At 33.4% G+C, this 17,247-nt stretch overlaps 3 protein-coding genes across 5 annotated transcripts in view; 2 read left to right on the top strand and 1 right to left on the bottom strand.

The window, feature by feature from the left end:
* The first annotated feature begins 5,633 nt into the window (after positions 1-5,633).
* LOC107494186 (probable vacuolar amino acid transporter YPQ1) lies at positions 5,634-12,405 on the top strand. Of its 3 annotated transcripts, XM_016115224.3 has the most exons (14): positions 5,634-5,713; positions 6,908-7,144; positions 7,303-7,345; positions 8,099-8,125; positions 8,238-8,327; positions 8,605-8,768; positions 9,197-9,365; positions 9,452-9,574; positions 9,940-10,053; positions 10,381-10,401; positions 10,501-10,559; positions 10,714-10,804; positions 11,349-11,437; positions 12,086-12,405. In XM_016115224.3, exons 2-13 carry the CDS (start codon positions 6,951-6,953, stop codon positions 11,421-11,423), a joined length of 1,170 nt encoding a protein of 389 aa, XP_015970710.1. In that variant the 5' UTR covers positions 5,634-5,713; positions 6,908-6,950; the 3' UTR covers positions 11,424-11,437; positions 12,086-12,405. The 3 variants fall into 3 exon arrangements, 2 of the variants coding, with proteins under 2 accessions (XP_015970710.1, XP_052119366.1); XM_052263406.1 differs by lacking the exons at positions 5,634-5,713; positions 8,099-8,125 and having other exon boundaries at positions 6,781-7,144; XR_002364004.2 differs by lacking the exons at positions 5,634-5,713; positions 11,349-11,437; positions 12,086-12,405 and having other exon boundaries at positions 6,781-7,144; positions 10,381-10,424; positions 10,714-10,731.
* Positions 12,406-12,567: 162 nt separating this feature from the next.
* On the bottom strand, positions 12,568-14,131 carry LOC107494187 (uncharacterized). Its single transcript, XM_016115227.3, has 3 exons — positions 13,690-14,131; positions 13,041-13,188; positions 12,568-12,951 (listed from the first exon to the last, which is right to left on the bottom strand). Exons 1-3 carry the CDS (start codon positions 14,053-14,055, stop codon positions 12,728-12,730), a joined length of 738 nt encoding a protein of 245 aa, XP_015970713.1. The 5' UTR covers positions 14,056-14,131; the 3' UTR covers positions 12,568-12,727.
* A 1,819-nt stretch (positions 14,132-15,950) lies between these two features.
* Positions 15,951-17,247, top strand: part of LOC110273024 (photosystem I P700 chlorophyll a apoprotein A1-like) — a 4,960-nt gene continuing 3,663 nt past the window's right edge. Inside the window, exon 1 of the mRNA XM_021125857.2 lies at positions 15,951-17,245. Within this exon, the coding sequence (XP_020981516.1) occupies positions 16,371-17,245 (875 nt within the window). The 5' untranslated portion in view covers positions 15,951-16,370. The remainder of the gene's footprint in view (positions 17,246-17,247) is intronic.

Raw genomic sequence — 17,247 nt, 5'->3', positions numbered from 1 at the left:
TTTACCTGAAATCACAGAAAAACACACAAACTCATAGTAAAGTCCAGAAATGTGAATTTAACATAAAAACTAATGAAAACATCCCTAAAAGTAGCTCAAACTCACTAAAAACTATATAAAAACAATGCCAAAAAGCGTATAAATTATCCGCTCATCAATCATGTTTCTAATTTATTTTAATATTGGGAATTTGGGTACCTACTCATGTGAGACCAAAAAAATTAAAAGTCCATGTGCATTGATATGTTATGTTTACTTGTATATTTTCAAAAAAAAAGAAGAAAAAAATATATATAATATAAATAAATAAATAGGGGACAAAATTACCCCAATGCTAAGTTTAATGAAAGATCAATGCATATGTGGTGAAATTAAAGAAATATTTGGTACATGAGTATGTGATACAAAAGTAAGAATTATGGGTAGCTAGGCATGAAATTAGAGTTACATAGAGTGTATGTGTGTGTGTTAGGTGAGAGCTTAGGCTATTCAATGATTCAATTTATAGCTCACTTAGCCATATATATATACCCTCACCCTTACCTTAGCCCCATTACAACCTTGAAAAGACCTCATGATATTTGCATTGATACATTAAATATTTGTTGATTGGTTAGATGAAGAACATTGTTTAGAAAGCATGATTAGAGAAGAGTAGAGTGATTGACCCTAGACACTTGAGAGTTAGAGTGATATACACTACCAGTAAGGGTTCAGTGCTTGATTCTATGTTCCCTGCTTTCATGAGCTATCTTCTTACAAGTTTACTTGTTTTCACTATATAATTTGAATTAGTGGAATTTGGTTTTTATTTGTCTTGGAGAATTTGTTTGCTTTTAACCAAGTAGATAGGGACGTCTTAGCATGTAGTTGCATTCACATTCATAGGTTTCATTGCATGAATCTTGCTTTTTCCTACTCATTTGTTTTATCTCCTTAAGCTAAGCATGATGACATGCTAATGTTTAAGTGCGGAGAGGTTGATAAACCACTATTTTATGGTTTATATTGTGTTTAACTGAGTAGTTTTTATCAAATTCTTGCTCACTTATTCATATAATTTGCATGACTTTACAATTCCTTCCTAGTTTAGTTCTATGGTTGAAAACTTGCTTCCTAGAGATCTTTTCATTACGTATTTTAATTCTCCTTTATACCATTCGATGTCGTGATCCATGTGTTAAGTGTTTCAGGCTTCATAGGACAGGAATGGCTTAGAGAATGTAGAGGAAGCTTGCAAAACTGGAAGGAACACAAAAAACTAAGGAGATGACCAGCGAACACCGACGCGGACGCATGGCTCACGCGACCGTGTGAAATGGAGAAAATCACAGTGACGCATTCGCGTGCCTGATGCAAACGCATGTATTGGAGTCTGCACAGATGACGCGAATGTGTGGACAACGCGTACGCGTGGCAAGAAAAATGCTGAATGACGCGCACGCGTGAATGACGTGTATGCGTGACATGCGCGATCTGCAGAAAATTCAGAACACACTGAGGACGATTTTGGGCTGCGTTTTGATCCAGTTTTTGGCCCAGAAACACAGAATAAAGCCAGGAAACGTGTAGAAACTCAAGGGAGACATAGCATAAGCTGATACTTCATAATTTTAGGATTAGATGTAGTTTTTAGAGAGAGATGCTCTCTCCTATCTCTTAGGATTTAGGATTAGGATTAGGATTAGGATTCCTACTTCTCAATTTCCAGGTTCAATGTCCTTTTATTTATTTTCCCAATTTAATTTATGAACTTTTCCATGTTAGATTTGATTTCTTTTTATTAATATAAATCGAGGTATTTTAGACTTATGATTTTTATTTAGCTTTTTACACTTTTGGCTTTGGTTAAGTAATTGGTGATGCTTGACTTATCAAACTCGAGGTGTTGACTGAAAATTGGAATTCTTTGCTAATTAATTTGGATTCCACTAACTCTAGTCTTTCCAAGGGAAAGACTAGGACTTGAGGAATCAAATTGATTTATCCACTTAACATACCTTCATAGTTAGAGGTTGACCAAGTAGGAGCAAAATCCAATTCTCATCACACCTGATAAGGATAACTAGGATAGGATTTCCAGTTCTCATACCTTGCCAAGAGATTTTCTTAATTATTAATTTATTTTTCTTGCAATTTATTTCTCTTGTTCAGCCCTTTCAAAAACCCAACAATACTATTTTCCATAACCAATAATAAAACACACCTCCCTGCAATTCCTTGAGAAAATGACCCGAGGTTTGAATACTTCGGTTATAAATTTTATTGGATTTGCTTATGTGACAACCAAAACTTTTGTACGAAAGAATTTTCTGTTGGTTTAGAAACTATACTTACAATGCGATTATATTTGTGAATTTCTTTACCGATAGAAATCAGATCGTCAAGTACTCTTTAATTTCTTTTTAATTATATCACTTTTGCTTTTATTTCTCTTTGGTTCAAGTTACTTGTTAATATTTGAAATTTTGAGTTCTTGAAGTTTTGATGGATGAATTTTATGTTTTATACTTTATACATGCTTGATTACTTGTTTATAGTTGGTTTTGTGAATATTTGGTTATAGCTTTTATTTGTCTTTGCAATGTTCCATGTTTTATTTTTATGCCCACAAGGTGTTTGTGAAAATGCCAATTATGACTTTTGAGTAGATTTTCACACCTTGACTTGAGGTTTGAGTTCCTAGGATACTAGAGTCATAATGTTCGACATTTAGTGATAATTCTTGGGTAATTAGTTGACTCTTGTTTCCATTAAAGCTAGGCTTTTATCAACTAGTTTGGTAAGTTGGTTAGGACTTATGGATTAAGGTCAATTATACTTGCTTGACTTACTCCTCGATGTTTGGGGTTAACTAAGCGAGATTAACTCAAGATAATTACCATAGTTGTGGTTATGGCGATGATAGGATTTCTTGGATCCTCATTTCCAAGTCAAGGCTTCGTTATACATTTATAGTATTTTCACTAGTTTTGATCTTGTTTTCCTTTTTACTTGCATTCATTCTAATTTTGATCATTCCTTAGTTCCTTTATTTGTTAAGTTCTTTTAATCTTTAGTTCTTTGATTTCCAAAGCCCCCCTTTTCTTCTAACAACCGAAAGCGTATAACACTTCAATTGCATTCCTAGGGAGAACGACCCGAGGTTGAGTTACTCTTGATCTCGGTTACTTTAATTTGAATTTAACATTTGACCGTGAGAGTTCATTATTGGTTTTGACTATGCTACTAACGAATTGATTCTTGTTTTGATTGATTCGAAATCGGCACGCACTCTCAATGTTGTCAGCTTTCCCGAGACATGATATGTTAGATATGTGGACACTGTTACCAAATTGAGAACCTCCGGTTCTCATTCCATGCGGATTTTGTGATTTTCAGATGCAGGACGTGAGGCACCTCGCTGAGGCATGCTGGAAGCTTTTGATAGCAAAGATCTTTGAGCTGTTGGGACTTTATTTTGGTTATATGTACTTATATAGATTCTTATTATCTCCACTTATTATATATATGATGTATCAACTTTCTCTTAGAGGTTATTTTGGAGAAACATGTTTTGTAACTCTATATTTTGGGATTCTTTTGGGTTCTCTTATATATATGTATATACATTTATGTGCTCTGGCCGGTTTAGTCTTCGAGAGCCGAGTTTTGAGCTTTGATATTTGTACCTTGGAAGCCTCTTTTGTCTATATCCATGTTAGCTTACTTTTACGTTGCTTCGTTTACTTTATCGCTTCGTGATTGTTGCGCTTTTCGATTTAACGATTTTGCTTTACCATTTTCTTCAAAGGCTCCTATTTATAAATTTTTTTCAATATATATATATAACTTTACTTTAGAGGTCATAATACCTCACCACCTCTATCTCATGCATGACTTAAATATAAGGCTCTGTATGGTAAGGTGTTACACGAGGAAGAAGGCGCGGGTGTGGTTGTGTCTGCGAAGGAAACTACCATGCATGGTGAGGCTACGACGGTGTCGGTAGGGGGGTTGTGGTGGCGTCGGCACAGCCGGGGCTATTGTAGCAAAGGAATGCACGAGTGTGGCTACGGAGGGATGGACTCCATTTACGTGCATGTGAGGGTGATGCACATATGAAAATGTTGCTACGTATGCCCCTGGATGTCAACGGAACTGCTGCGCAAGGTGAGGCTGCGACGGTGAAGGTGAGGGCTGTGATGAGGTCTGCACGGCTGGCAGCGGAAAGGAGGATACATGGTGTTACCGCGGAGCGATCTGACATTGCTACGGCAAGCGGGATGAGGAGAGGCTTCGGCGGGAAGAGGAGAGGCTTCGGCGGGAAGCTGGGCTATAGTGACGGGAGGCTGGGCGACATTGGACCAGATAACAAGAAAGTGCAACGGCACCAAGGGTGAGTCTGCGGACCGAAGATCACAAATGGAGAATGGTAAATTAGCGTGAAGTTGAGAGTAACAGTGCCAATTGTGATTTAGTTTAAGTGAAAGTATGAGGAGCCAATGGAATATTGGTACAATGTGTACAATGGAGGTTTAGGGAGTATTAGAGATATAACCATTAGTGTTACCTTTTTCCATCAGATGAAGCTTTTGGGATGAGTGGTATCATGACATGGTATTAGAGCTCTAGATCTAAAAGGTCAAAAATTTGATCTTTTGTGAACCCCAAAATCAGTTTAAGCTTTTGGGAAGATGTTTTGTAACGCAATAGCCCATTTGTACAAATAGTCTTCCCTAACAGGACTCTTAGGCTTAGTTTGGTAAAACTTTTACTTTTCAAAAGTAGCTTATAAAAGTTAACTTTTAAAAGATGACTTTTTAAAAGTTGTAGCATTTATGTTTGGTAAATCAAATAAAGAATAGCTTATAAGTAACATCAATTGTGTTTAGTAAAATAGCTTTTAAAATTTAAAAATACTATAATAGACATAAATGCAAGTATTAAATCAAGCACAAACACATGATCTTTTTTATTTACCAAACACAAAATGAGGAGTTTGAGCTTATAAAAAGCAGAAACACCTTTTCAAAAAGCTTTACCAAACCAAACCTTAGTTTAGGGTGTGTTTGGATTTACGTTGGAGAAGAGAAAAGCTCGTTTGAGCTCCTTGAACGCTTCATCTTCATGTTTGGCAATGGTTTTATTCTGTAAACGTAGAAGTGATTTTTATCTTCAACCCACGTTTATCAAAAGCTAAAAATTCTAGCTTTTCCGTTCAGTTTTTCACGTTGGATTAAACTTTATGTTCTATCTACCAATTATACCCTTTATTATTCATATATTTATTATTTTCTTTTTTATAATATATCTTTTTAATACTTTCTTATGCATATTATTTTTTATAAAACTTCTGTTTTTTTATATGAGTTCTTTTACTGTTATTGTTATTTCTTTTTTGTATAGAATATTTTTTTTACTTTGTATTATGATTCTATTAATTCTATTAGAGTACTAAAGAATATTGTTAATCTTTTTTTTTTAATTTTAAAATTTAAAATTAAAAATAATTAATAAATAATATAATTTATGATTTTAATTTTTTTTACTCTATTGTTGTATTCTTATTGTTTTCTTATACTTTTCTATAAACAATATTAATAATTTAAACATATTAATAATTTTCGGGACTTATTTGGTATCTTCTAATAATTTTCGGGACTTATTATAAACCCTGACTGCTGAGGTCGGTAAGCAACTCCATTATTTTGCGTCGTTCCTTTCTTTCTGGGTATGGAGTTCATTTTCCCCTGTGCATGCATTGTACGCATTATTGGATCATTTATTATCAACAACGATTAATTTTCTGTTAACGCTCATTTCATCATGTTACTAATCTTGTGTTTGCATGATTTTTTTCCCCTATGTTTAATTGTTGCATTTGAATTTCAATCTATATTCTTCTTTGATTATCCCCTTTAGGATTTTTGGGTACAAACTTCAATTTGCTTCGCAATTTGGTTCATCTTATAAATAACACCAAAGCAATTCGTAAAGTAGAAACCTATAATAATGGATGCTTCAGCTTGAGAATATTGTACTCCTTTCCAGATACTTTTATCTCCTACGCCTTAATTGCTTTTTTTTTTCGGTTACCAATGCCTCCAGAAATATCACACTATTTGAGATAAGTAATAACATTTTATTATCTTTTTTGTTGCACCTTCTTCTCTGTTAGTTTATGGTTTGTGCTATGCTAAAAATTTTTCCATATTTTTGTATTCATACGGGATCATTTACGTCTTTGAATATGATTTACATGTAAATATCATTTATGATAACATATAATATCATGATTTGATTTATATAGTTGATTCCACCATGTATGATAATTGGTGTCACAATTATGGTATTAATAGGGTACTTTTATATTATTATACCAAAACATAATTGATAGATAAAAAGATATTTTTACATGAGATATCCAAACATAAAATTACTTTTACTTTTTCATAAGATCTTTTAGAAAAAGACAACTCGAAAAAAGATCTTTTCTTAGAAGCTCACCCAAACAAGTTCTAAGTAATGACATGCAATAGTTTGCTTTGTGAAAATATTTTCCGGTTTTGCTTTTGTATCTTTTACTTTCAGGATTTTGTAAAGGAAAAAAAATATAATATAAAGACAGGTAACAAAATTCTAAAAAGGAAAAACATACAAAATCAAAACACAAATTAAAACACCTTTATAGCTTTCTTACTTTGCAAAAGGTAAGCATTATTACTCAAGATTCCTTTTATATTATATATTATTGCTTGATTATAGTTTATTGCCAAGGTTGTATACTGTTTTATTTTATTTGGCACATTTTTGGCTTGTTATGCAGCAAATATGAGTCAACTTTCATGTGATTAGATTAGTGCTATATTCAAAGAAGATTCTGTGCTGCTGATTTATTATGTTCCCTTCTTCACCTGGTTTTCAGGATTGTGGAGAAACAAACAAGGTTCCTCTAATTTGACGCAACAATGACTATGAGAGCCTTAGAGGGCTTCTCTCTATACCACATGAGCAGCAGTACAAGGGAGACAGCTTCTTACATTTTAGGTGTAATCAGTGTCATTGTTTGGGTTATTGCTGAGATACCTCAAATAATCACAAACTACACTGCAAAATCTGCTAAGGGTCTCTCTCTCACTTTCTTGTTCACATGGGTAATCGGGTAAATTAACTATTAACTTTATTCTTTGTAGCTATTAAGTTATTAACCACTCATATTTAATCTACTGTGTTTCTGCTGGTCTATTATTTGAATCTACACTACACATGTGGTGTGAGATGAATCTCAGTATTCTGATTCAGTTTATTTTTTACTGGCAGAGATATCTTCAACCTCTTGGGATGCATTCTTGAGCCTGCAACTGTGAGTGTTTATTTTTTCTTGTAATGCTATAACAAGTAGCCTGTATGTTGGAGCGATAAGCTTAAGAGTTTGCTCTATTTTCCTGAATAGAGTCACATCAACAGTACTGGATTTCTTACTTGTCTCACTAGATATTTTTCTTACTTATGGTGAAAAATGTATCTTTGATGATAACACTAGACATTAAATCTTTTGTATTTGACATTTTTCTGAAAACACTCTACATATTTAACATGATAACCGAAAATCTTTTCTCCAAAAAAAATACTCATTACTGTTGAAAGAGATAGGCGGAGAGAAGACTTTCAGTATTGTGTCTGTGTGTTCAGACAAATAAACCAAGGATACACTCCTAGTATAATACAACTATTTCAGTTCACTTTAGTTCCAGCACACCAACAGTCTTTATCTAAAACTCTCAGATAATTACTAGTTTGCAAAGGAATACTACTTTCATTTTGAACTCTTGGCTTTTCTTGGGAAAATACTAGTTTACTTAAAAGTAATACTTAGAAGTAGCTCTTGTTTGTTATAAGTTGTATCATATTCATGTTTGAGATTTTAAATTTAATCCAACTGCATGTGTGATTATGCTGCCCATACTGTCAGGATTATCATAAGTTTTTGTGTATCCATTTTCTGAATGGTGTTCTTGCTGAATCTATAGTATATCGTATGCCCGCCAAATGGCAATCCATAATTGATCATACTTAAATTCATGCTTAGTGATTGCTTTCATTTTATCTGGTGCAGCTTCCAACTCAGTTATATGTGGCAGTGGTAAGTATTCTAGATGAAGACCAAGGGATTATGAAATTAATTTTTATTTTAATATGCCTTTTGCAGCCTCAGCTAGTTTATGTGACCTTTCTCATGATGTATTAATATGCAGCTTTATACCATAATAACCATTGCACTTGGTTCGCAAACCATTTATTATGAGCACATATATCATGGACAAAAGTACAAGAGACAGCACGAGGTGCAAACTTCTTACTTTTATGATTGCATGTTAACATTTCATCTTGTATGTGTTTGCTGATCATCATTACCTTTCCAAAACTGGAAAAAGAAAAGTTGAGATCTCTTAAGAAATGTGAATAGAAGCAAACACAGTAAATGTCTAAATGACAGAATAAGAGTATTAGATCATACGAAGTGGTTGGAAAATGTTGTTCAGTAACAACATACTATGTCATAACTACACTATTTTGGGGAAGTTTGTGGGATAACAGATTCTTTTAATTTCCTATGGGCAGCCTGAGACATCAGAAATATTTAGACGAAGCAACAGTGCAGAGCAAAAAGCTAGTGATGCTGAGCATAATGATGAATATGATGATTTCAGTGATGGTGCTAAAATGAGTTCTCCTATTCCTTTTCCAGGACAACCTCAAAGTCCCAATTCAGAATTATTCTACCAGTAACTAATCCTTCTCCTTTAAATCTACTCGAATGCATTCTTGTGCTTTAACTTCTTGGTCAACCTGAATCTCCCTATCAGTTTGTTGTTCTTTTATACATGATTATGTCTGATTCCATCAATCTTGGGCAGTATATAATTTGAAAATTTGGGTTTCAAGGAGTTATATAAGTTTAAAATCAAGATATCTTTCATTTTAGAGGATCATTTAGGAATTACATGGTTAGTGATTTGTTCAAGTAGTCAATGCAGGGAAAAGTTGATCCTATTCTAATCCTTATATATGTCACAAAGAGATAGGATTAAAACGGAGCACATTATTTGTTATTAATAGTGTGTTATGTGTTCTTAGTGATCTACAAGCAAAATGTTGCTTGAAATATTGAAAACTTGTTATTGATAAGCTTATGTTGTTTTGAATAAATTAGGTCAGCAAGATATTTGTCTAAGAGTTTTACACCAACAGCAGGATCTGTCTTAGCCCAAAGAGCATCACCAACATCCTCTTATGTAGGCTCCATACATGAGGGTCTGCTCGGTTCAGCTGCCATCCGACAATCTGCGCCAGCTATAAAGATCAAGAGTACTTTTTGTTTGGTAAACAGTCTATTTATCCCACCTCAATTGTATATAACTGCCACAGTGCTAATATTGAAATATAATCCCATCTAAGCTTGGTTCAGGTGTCAACATTAACTTTTCTTGGTGCTATCAACTTCCTTAAATCACTGGATAGAAGAATTGACCCCTTGATCTCCAACCCAAGACAAGAAGTTGTGATTTATGTTGGAAGAAAGCTCTTTCAGGTAATGCATTTAATAGAATTGGAGGTGCAGTGTAGGGACTGCAGTGTTAGAATACTGTTCATAACAGAATTGACAGTTACTGACAACTGTCACTATAACAGAGTCATAACTGACTCAGTAGTGTAAAGACCCTAATATCCATTTCTCTTTCTATCTCTAGGTTCTCTGAATTCTAGTATTGCTGACAACTTTTTAGTAAATTTATGTGTCACAACTCAGGGTGAATGACAATATTTCTCTGAATGACTAAAATTCAATTTTAAGCAGCATCTAAGCTCATTGATTTTCAACTTTCAAATATGTCAAAAGAAAAACAAAGGGATTTCACTTATCCTATCGGTAATAAATTCTTTCTGCAAATGAAGGTTGGTGGCGAGCAGATGCTAGAAGAAGGTTTAGCAGGAAGCCTCGGGACCTTACTTGGTTGGGCAATGACATTTATATATTTGGGTGGAAGGCTGCCTCAAATATGTCTGAATGTGAGTTATATTTTCTACTGCCTTTGGTTGAAATTTTTTTATATTTAAAATTATTTATATGTGCTAATGAAGGGGAGCCTTGGAGCAACGGTTGAGTTGTCTCCATGTGACCTCAAGGTCACGGGTTTCAAGCAGTGGAAACAACCACTGATGTAATTATCAGGTTAGGCTGCGTATATTACACCCTTTGTTGAGGCCCTTTCCCGGACCCTGCGTTAACGTGGATGCTTGTGCACCGGGCTGCCTTTTATTTTTATGTGCTAATGATAAGATAGATCATGGTCTGATTAGTTATAGTGACACAAAATTCTCATCAATCTTTTTCAGATCAGAAGAGGTCATGCTGAGGTTAGGGACTCTTAACTATTAAGGTTGAGATTCTTTATGTATGAACCGGAATCAATTAACTAACATTGCAGAATCTAAATTTCCAATTATAATATACAGGGCCTCAATCCTTTGATGTTTCTTTTTGCTTTAATGGGGAATGCCACTTATGTTGGAAGGTATGCTTCTGGTTTATATTATCTTCTCTAATTTAAATCTTAGTACCAATGAATTTGGCCAGCCAAAAAATAAAGGATAGGATTAAATTATCACATATGCTGAAAGAACATGAACATCTTTTTTCTTTTCCTTTTTCTTTTTCTTTTATTTTAGCATACTTGTGATCAGCTTGGAATGGTCAAGAATCAAACCAAATCTACCATGGCTAGTGGATGCAGGAGGATGTGTCCTTCTAGATGGCTTTGTATCCTTTTCTGTGAATTTATCTTATAACAAATCTTGCTAGAGAAAAGTGGATCCTTCTTGGCATGTTATTAGTAGGATCTGGTTTTAAATTAAAGTTGCGGATGCAGTCGCAGTCGTCGTTGTCATGATTGCGGACATTGCAGCTTTTGCAATATGCAATTGCAGTAGGATGAACAAGATAATTTGGAATTTAGCTAATTAAGTTGGAAAGTTACGTATGTTTATTATTTCAGCCTTACAGAAACACATTGAAAAGTGGTGAGAATTAATATTAAATCTAAGGTCGTATGAAAATATTCCCCCTGCCCTCCCTCTTTTTTTCCCCTTTCCCCCTTATCTGTATCTTTTCTTTTCATTTGAATTAAGAAGAATATGCTGTTACAGAAAAGAAAAGAGAATACATAGCTCTTTGGTTTAATTGAACAAAAACACACACACACACACGCAAAAAGACAAATAGAATAATATTCCAACTGAGCCATGAACAAAAATGTTTGCAGACAAAAGGGATTGATGTGGTTGACCTTGATAATATTTTGTAGATTTTGATGCAATTTATGTATTTCCGCTTTTGGAGCTCTCCTCAGAGTGATTATAAACCTCTGACTGTTGCTTAAAGAGGAAGAAACAGGTTCTCTCTCTCTCTCTCTCTCTCTCTCTCTCTCTCTATGTATGTGCATTGTATTTGTGCTCCTAATCTCTTCAATTATTATCTTCTTTCAGTGGTAGTATTGAGGCTGCCAAGATTAAGTAAGGGTTCAATTATACTAATGACAGTCATGGTTCCATTAGCTTTAAATGTTTGAAGTTTTTATTGTCTTAATCTAAAGAAAATGAAAGAAATGGACAGTGTCTCAGTTGGATGAAGATGAGAAACCATAGAGTTCACAACTACAAAGTTTTATTCTTCCAGAACACTGTATAATATATCTTCATCATATCATATGCTGGCAGTTAATAAACATAAGAATATACAGTTTGGTTTCAGTGCCACTAGTTTAGTGCTATTTGGATGAATCAGGAATCTGTATATATTATCGTAATAATACAGAAAATGGTTCTATTTGGCCGTTGTTTGCCTAAGAACGTAGATCGGTGCGGTTTTACGAAGCGTCTAAGCACAGTTCACTCGCGTTACTTATAATTTTCTTACACTAAACCCAAATAAATGCTTAAGTGCGGAAACACTTCTTTACATGTTAATTGTGAAATCTTACTCTGCTAAATAATGTTTGTCTTGGCTTATTTTTTAATTCTCTTGATTTGACCATTAATGTAGGTAATTTGTTCCGGCATCATTCTGACATAGATGTTCATAGCAATCTTGCAATGTCCACTTAGCCGATCGATACTTGTTAGCCAGAACGCCAGAAACAGAAAAGGAAATGTCTCTTTTATTTGATCAATAGATTGACATTTTATACTTTGATAGTTTTAGACAATATAAAATGCTTTACTATAATGAAACCTCATGGTTACTTTTCTTTGTTCAACCAGGATGTGTTTGATTACTTAGCAATTTAGCATCAATATTTGCCTACTGCGGATTGTGGAAAAAATGCTTGTAATTTTGTGAAGTTTACTTTGGAATTTACACTATTCTTCTTAGGTACACATGTTTCCGTTGAAAGTAATCCTGTTTGAACATTTAAGATTTCATAGGAAGCATAACTTTCTTCTTACTCTATGCTAAGGAGTTAGAAGTCAAGAATCAATAATCGAACCTAGAACTACTAGTTAAGAAGAAAAAGAATTTGCAACTTCAACTAACAGTGTCTTGGTATTAGAATTCAGAATTCTATGATGAATATTTGCAAAGGGGGATTCCTTGGCAAGTGAGATAGCATATTCTCTAATATAGAGTCAAGAACAAATCTTGCATGTGCCTTGAGCCACAAGATTGATCATGTGAAAACGTATCCTAGTATTCATAGGCCATTAGATGTTCAGTAGTAGCCTTAAGTGTAGGAAGCTTTACCCTCGGGGCTTCAGTGATGCCATAAGATCCTTGAGGGCAGAACACAATGTAAACTATTGCATCATGACCAAGTTCCAGATCATATACACGCTGCCCTGCAGCATATTCCCCAAGAAGTTGGTATGATCTTTCTGTTTGATCCATTGCAACACACATATCCTCACTACCTGCACAAATCCAAGGGAGAAAAACGTAATTTCCCGAAAATCGAACAAGATGATTGCATGGCATTAGAAAGTTTTAAAGAATGGCATACATGCTGCTAATTCAATCTGTGTCTGGTAGATAAAGTCCAACACAGCAGAGATCTCCCTCTCAAACTTTTGAAATGGACCATTTGAGAACTCCATCTTTCTCAGCTTACATAGTCCTTCTCCTAACTGCATCATTGCTCCTCTGTGATTCTATTCATCCATGAGAATCTTGTTTAGACAAGAGTAGCTCAAAACCCATGCATAAACCATACCTTTATTAAAGAAATTGATTTTTGACACTAGATAGGAAATTCTTAAACTTTATCTGAACATTTGGAAATAGATGATAACAGGACACACAACAAAACAAGATTTAAGAATAAAAATCAATAGTTTAGGTGTCTTAGAAAACAATGTGTGGTATTACAAAACATTTTGCCAAATGTTTTGGTCCATGCTATTCTTGAACATATAGTGCAAAACTTGTATCTTCCTCTCTCAATATTAAAAATGCTATACGCACACCAAAAATCAGTCTTTAAATCTGTCACCACATATTTGTGTATAAATACATATGTTTAATTCATTTTCAATTAGTATTTTGTATTTTAGCATATATTTTGTATTGGTGGCTGATTTGGTAGTTCATTTTTAGTATACACAGTTTTTTGAATATATAAGAATTTCTTGGAACAATATATAAGTAACAACCTGGTTGAAGAGATGATGAAAACCAACTGCACATTGGAGTATTCCATGAATCAATGTCCTGGTAGGGTCTTCGGCATTGTGCCAAAGAGCTTCAAGATAGTCATGGCATTTATAGTACTCTCCACCATTGAAGAGAGCCACAGCTTCATCAAAGTTGTGGTCCTCTTCATCCTCTTCTCCCTCCTCAGTGAAATATCTGTAGGAAACAGCCAAGGCCATGGAGTTGCTGCTTCTACTGTGGTTCAGGTGCATAATCTCCTTTGAGGGAGTGAGTGTATGATTAAGAGTGATGATGGGGTTTGGAAGAAACCGTTGGGATGAGATATTATGGAAGAGAGTTCTGAGAGGAGAGGGAAGAAGAGCCATAGATGATGAATAATGTTGAGAGACACTTTCTCTAGTTTAGCCATATTTTCATACACTCTTTGTGTGGTGGTGGTGGAATCTTGTGGCAACGTTGTTGCATTCTTTGAAAATATTTGTTACACTATTTCAGGTTTGATTTTTTGTTAGGTAGATTTTTCTTATAGAAAATATATATTTGGTGTAATGTTAAAACCAAATAATACTGAGAAAAAAATGTATACGTCTTCATTTTATTAATTGGATGAAATAAATATTATAAATATTGGATATAAGTTATCATAATTTTTTCTTTTGAAAGTACTTTTTATGTTAATTTATAATTTTTTTGTGTGTTTTCTACTATATCGTTCGGTCTAACAAGTTAGAAATTAATTTGTCGTAGATCGAAGTTTTATTCAAAAATTTGTTATTGGTTAATGTTAATTTATATTATTACAAATTATTTTTTCTAAACAAAAAAATTAAACTGCTATATAAAAAGTGTATAATAATTTTATATTTAATATTTTATATGTATTACTTTGTGAAAAAATATATGAAGTTAAAAGATTTTATTAACACTATAATTTATATGGCGCTTTTGTCAAATGAAAGATCTCTTTTTATGAAATATCTAACAAATCTAATTATAAGGCTGGGATAATCTGAAGATTCAATTTGGATTGGATCGATAAGGTTGAATCTATCTTTAAAACACTCATGTCACACGTAAAAAGAAACATATATACATCATTTGTTAAACACCTTAATTAGCCACTGATTAAGTCATGAATGTCACATTATCCAATCACCCACGAAAGAGTCAAAGAAGATATTTCTCTAGCATTCATACTAGATATATATAAAAATCACTCACTAAAATTGGTGATAAGAGTAAAATATATACTAAAATATAAAATATATATTAAAAATAAATTAAATTATACATATTTATAATGATTAATTTTAATAATTAATTTTAATATGTAAATAATATTTTTTGTTAGAGTATAATTAGGATCAATTAGTATTATTTAGTATATTTGAATATTTATTATAGGAGATTACGTCTTTATTATTACGATTCTCTTAGTACCTATAAATACTCTTTTATATTGTATCATTCTAGACAACTTGAGGTCCGATTCTCTTTGTAATGTATCCGAGATTTTTTTTTTACTATTCTCACCCTTAAACTTTCCAAGACGAGACTTTTTGATCTTTCAACCATTTAATGTAACCATTCGAATATTATTGAACTATTAATATTCTTTTGGGAGCCCCCACAAAAAAAGGGAGTTCACTTTTTTACATATTCTATTTAATTTAATGTTATAGACATAAACATATACCAGGAACATACACCTATTCTTTACTCATCTAGTAAACGTCAGGGCGTTCTTAATTTAATAAAAACACTTTTTTTTAGTTCTATTTATATTATTCTATATACCCTTATATCTTAATATATATTATTTCCATATTTATTTTTATATTTCTTACTATATTTATCTTACTAAATAATCTTATTTATATATTATTATATTTAATATTTAGTTTAGAATATTTAATGCATATTTCATTTAAATGTATATTTAATGTATTTAAATGTATATTTAATGTAATTAAATGTTTGTTGTCTACATCAGTCCATCCAATAAAACTGAAAATTTAGAATAATATTCTATATATCTATTATATAAATATATTAGGCTATAGTAATAGTCAATCCAAAAATTCCATTATATCCCTTCTAAAAAAATCGTTCTTTTTCGTCTCGTATTTTGTAGAGATAAATGGTATGTGGATACAGCAGAGAATTTGCCTTTTTTCTGTTATTAAAATTAAGAGTGAAACTCAAAAAAGAGAACTCAAAAAAACTAAAAAGAAATAGCAGTATGGCCTCTAGCAATGCTGATGACTGCTCACGTAATTGGAAATAGAGTGCATAATAATCTCTTCTATTAAATTATTTAATAAGACAGACATAAAATAAATTCCATCTTTGAATTTCAAATTCAAATCTGAATCCCCTAGCCTAGGTTGCACAAAAAAATTATTGAATTGAAATTCAAAGTCCAGAAGGAGTTTTAGAGGATTCAAAAAGGTCCGTTGAGCGCCTATATCTTATGTCATAATAGATTCGAACACTTGCCCCGGATTAACTTCCGGATCATAATTGTTCTAGTGAATAACTAAAGAAAAAAATTGGAATAGATAGATGGGAGATAGAAAAGAAAGAAACTCAATATAAAAATCTCTCAAAAGTTCACTAATCTTTTTTTTTTATATTGGCAGGTCTCTTTGTATGTGTTGTCCGGAAGGAGGAGGACTCAATGATTATTCGTTCGCCGGAACCAGAAGTAAAGATTTTGGTAGATAGAGATCCCATAAAAACTTCTTTCGAGGAATGGGCAAAACCCGGTCATTTCTCAAGAACAATAGCTAAGGGACCCGATACTACTACTTGGATTTGGAACCTACATGCTGATGCTCATGATTTCGATAGCCATACTAGTGATTTAGAGGAGATTTCCCAAAAAGTATTTAGTGCCCATTTCGGCCAACTCTCCATCATCTTTCTTTGGCTTAGTGGCATGTATTTCCATGGTGCTCGTTTTTCCAATTATGAAGCATGGCTAAGTGATCCAACTCACATTGGACCTAGTGCCCAAGTGGTTTGGCCAATAGTGGGCCAAGAAATATTAAATGGTGATGTTGGCGGGGGTTTCCGAGGAATACAAATAACCTCCGGTTTTTTCCAGATTTGGCGAGCATCTGGAATAACTAGTGAATTACAACTTTATTGCACCGCAATTGGTGCATTAGTATTTGCAGCCTTAATGCTTTTTGCTGGTTGGTTTCATTATCACAAAGCTGCTCCAAAATTGGCTTGGTTCCAAGATGTAGAATCTATGTTGAATCACCATTTGGCAGGATTACTAGGACTTGGATCTCTTTCTTGGGCCGGGCATCAAGTACATGTATCTTTACCAATTAACCAATTTTTAAATGCTGGAGTAGATCCAAAGGAGATTCCACTTCCTCATGAATTTATCTTGAATCGGGATCTTTTGGCTCAACTTTATCCCAGTTTTGCCGAGGGAGCAACTCCATTTTTCACCTTGAATTGGTCAAAATACGCGGATTTTCTTACTTTTCGTGGAGGATTAGATCCAGTAACTGGCGGTTTATGGCTGACTGATATTGCGC

The sequence above is a fragment of the Arachis duranensis genome, chromosome 6 (genome assembly GCF_000817695.3).
Source record: "Arachis duranensis cultivar V14167 chromosome 6, aradu.V14167.gnm2.J7QH, whole genome shotgun sequence".
Lineage (NCBI taxonomy): Eukaryota > Viridiplantae > Streptophyta > Magnoliopsida > Fabales > Fabaceae > Arachis > Arachis duranensis.
This window is presented reverse-complemented; position numbering and strand designations above follow the sequence as displayed.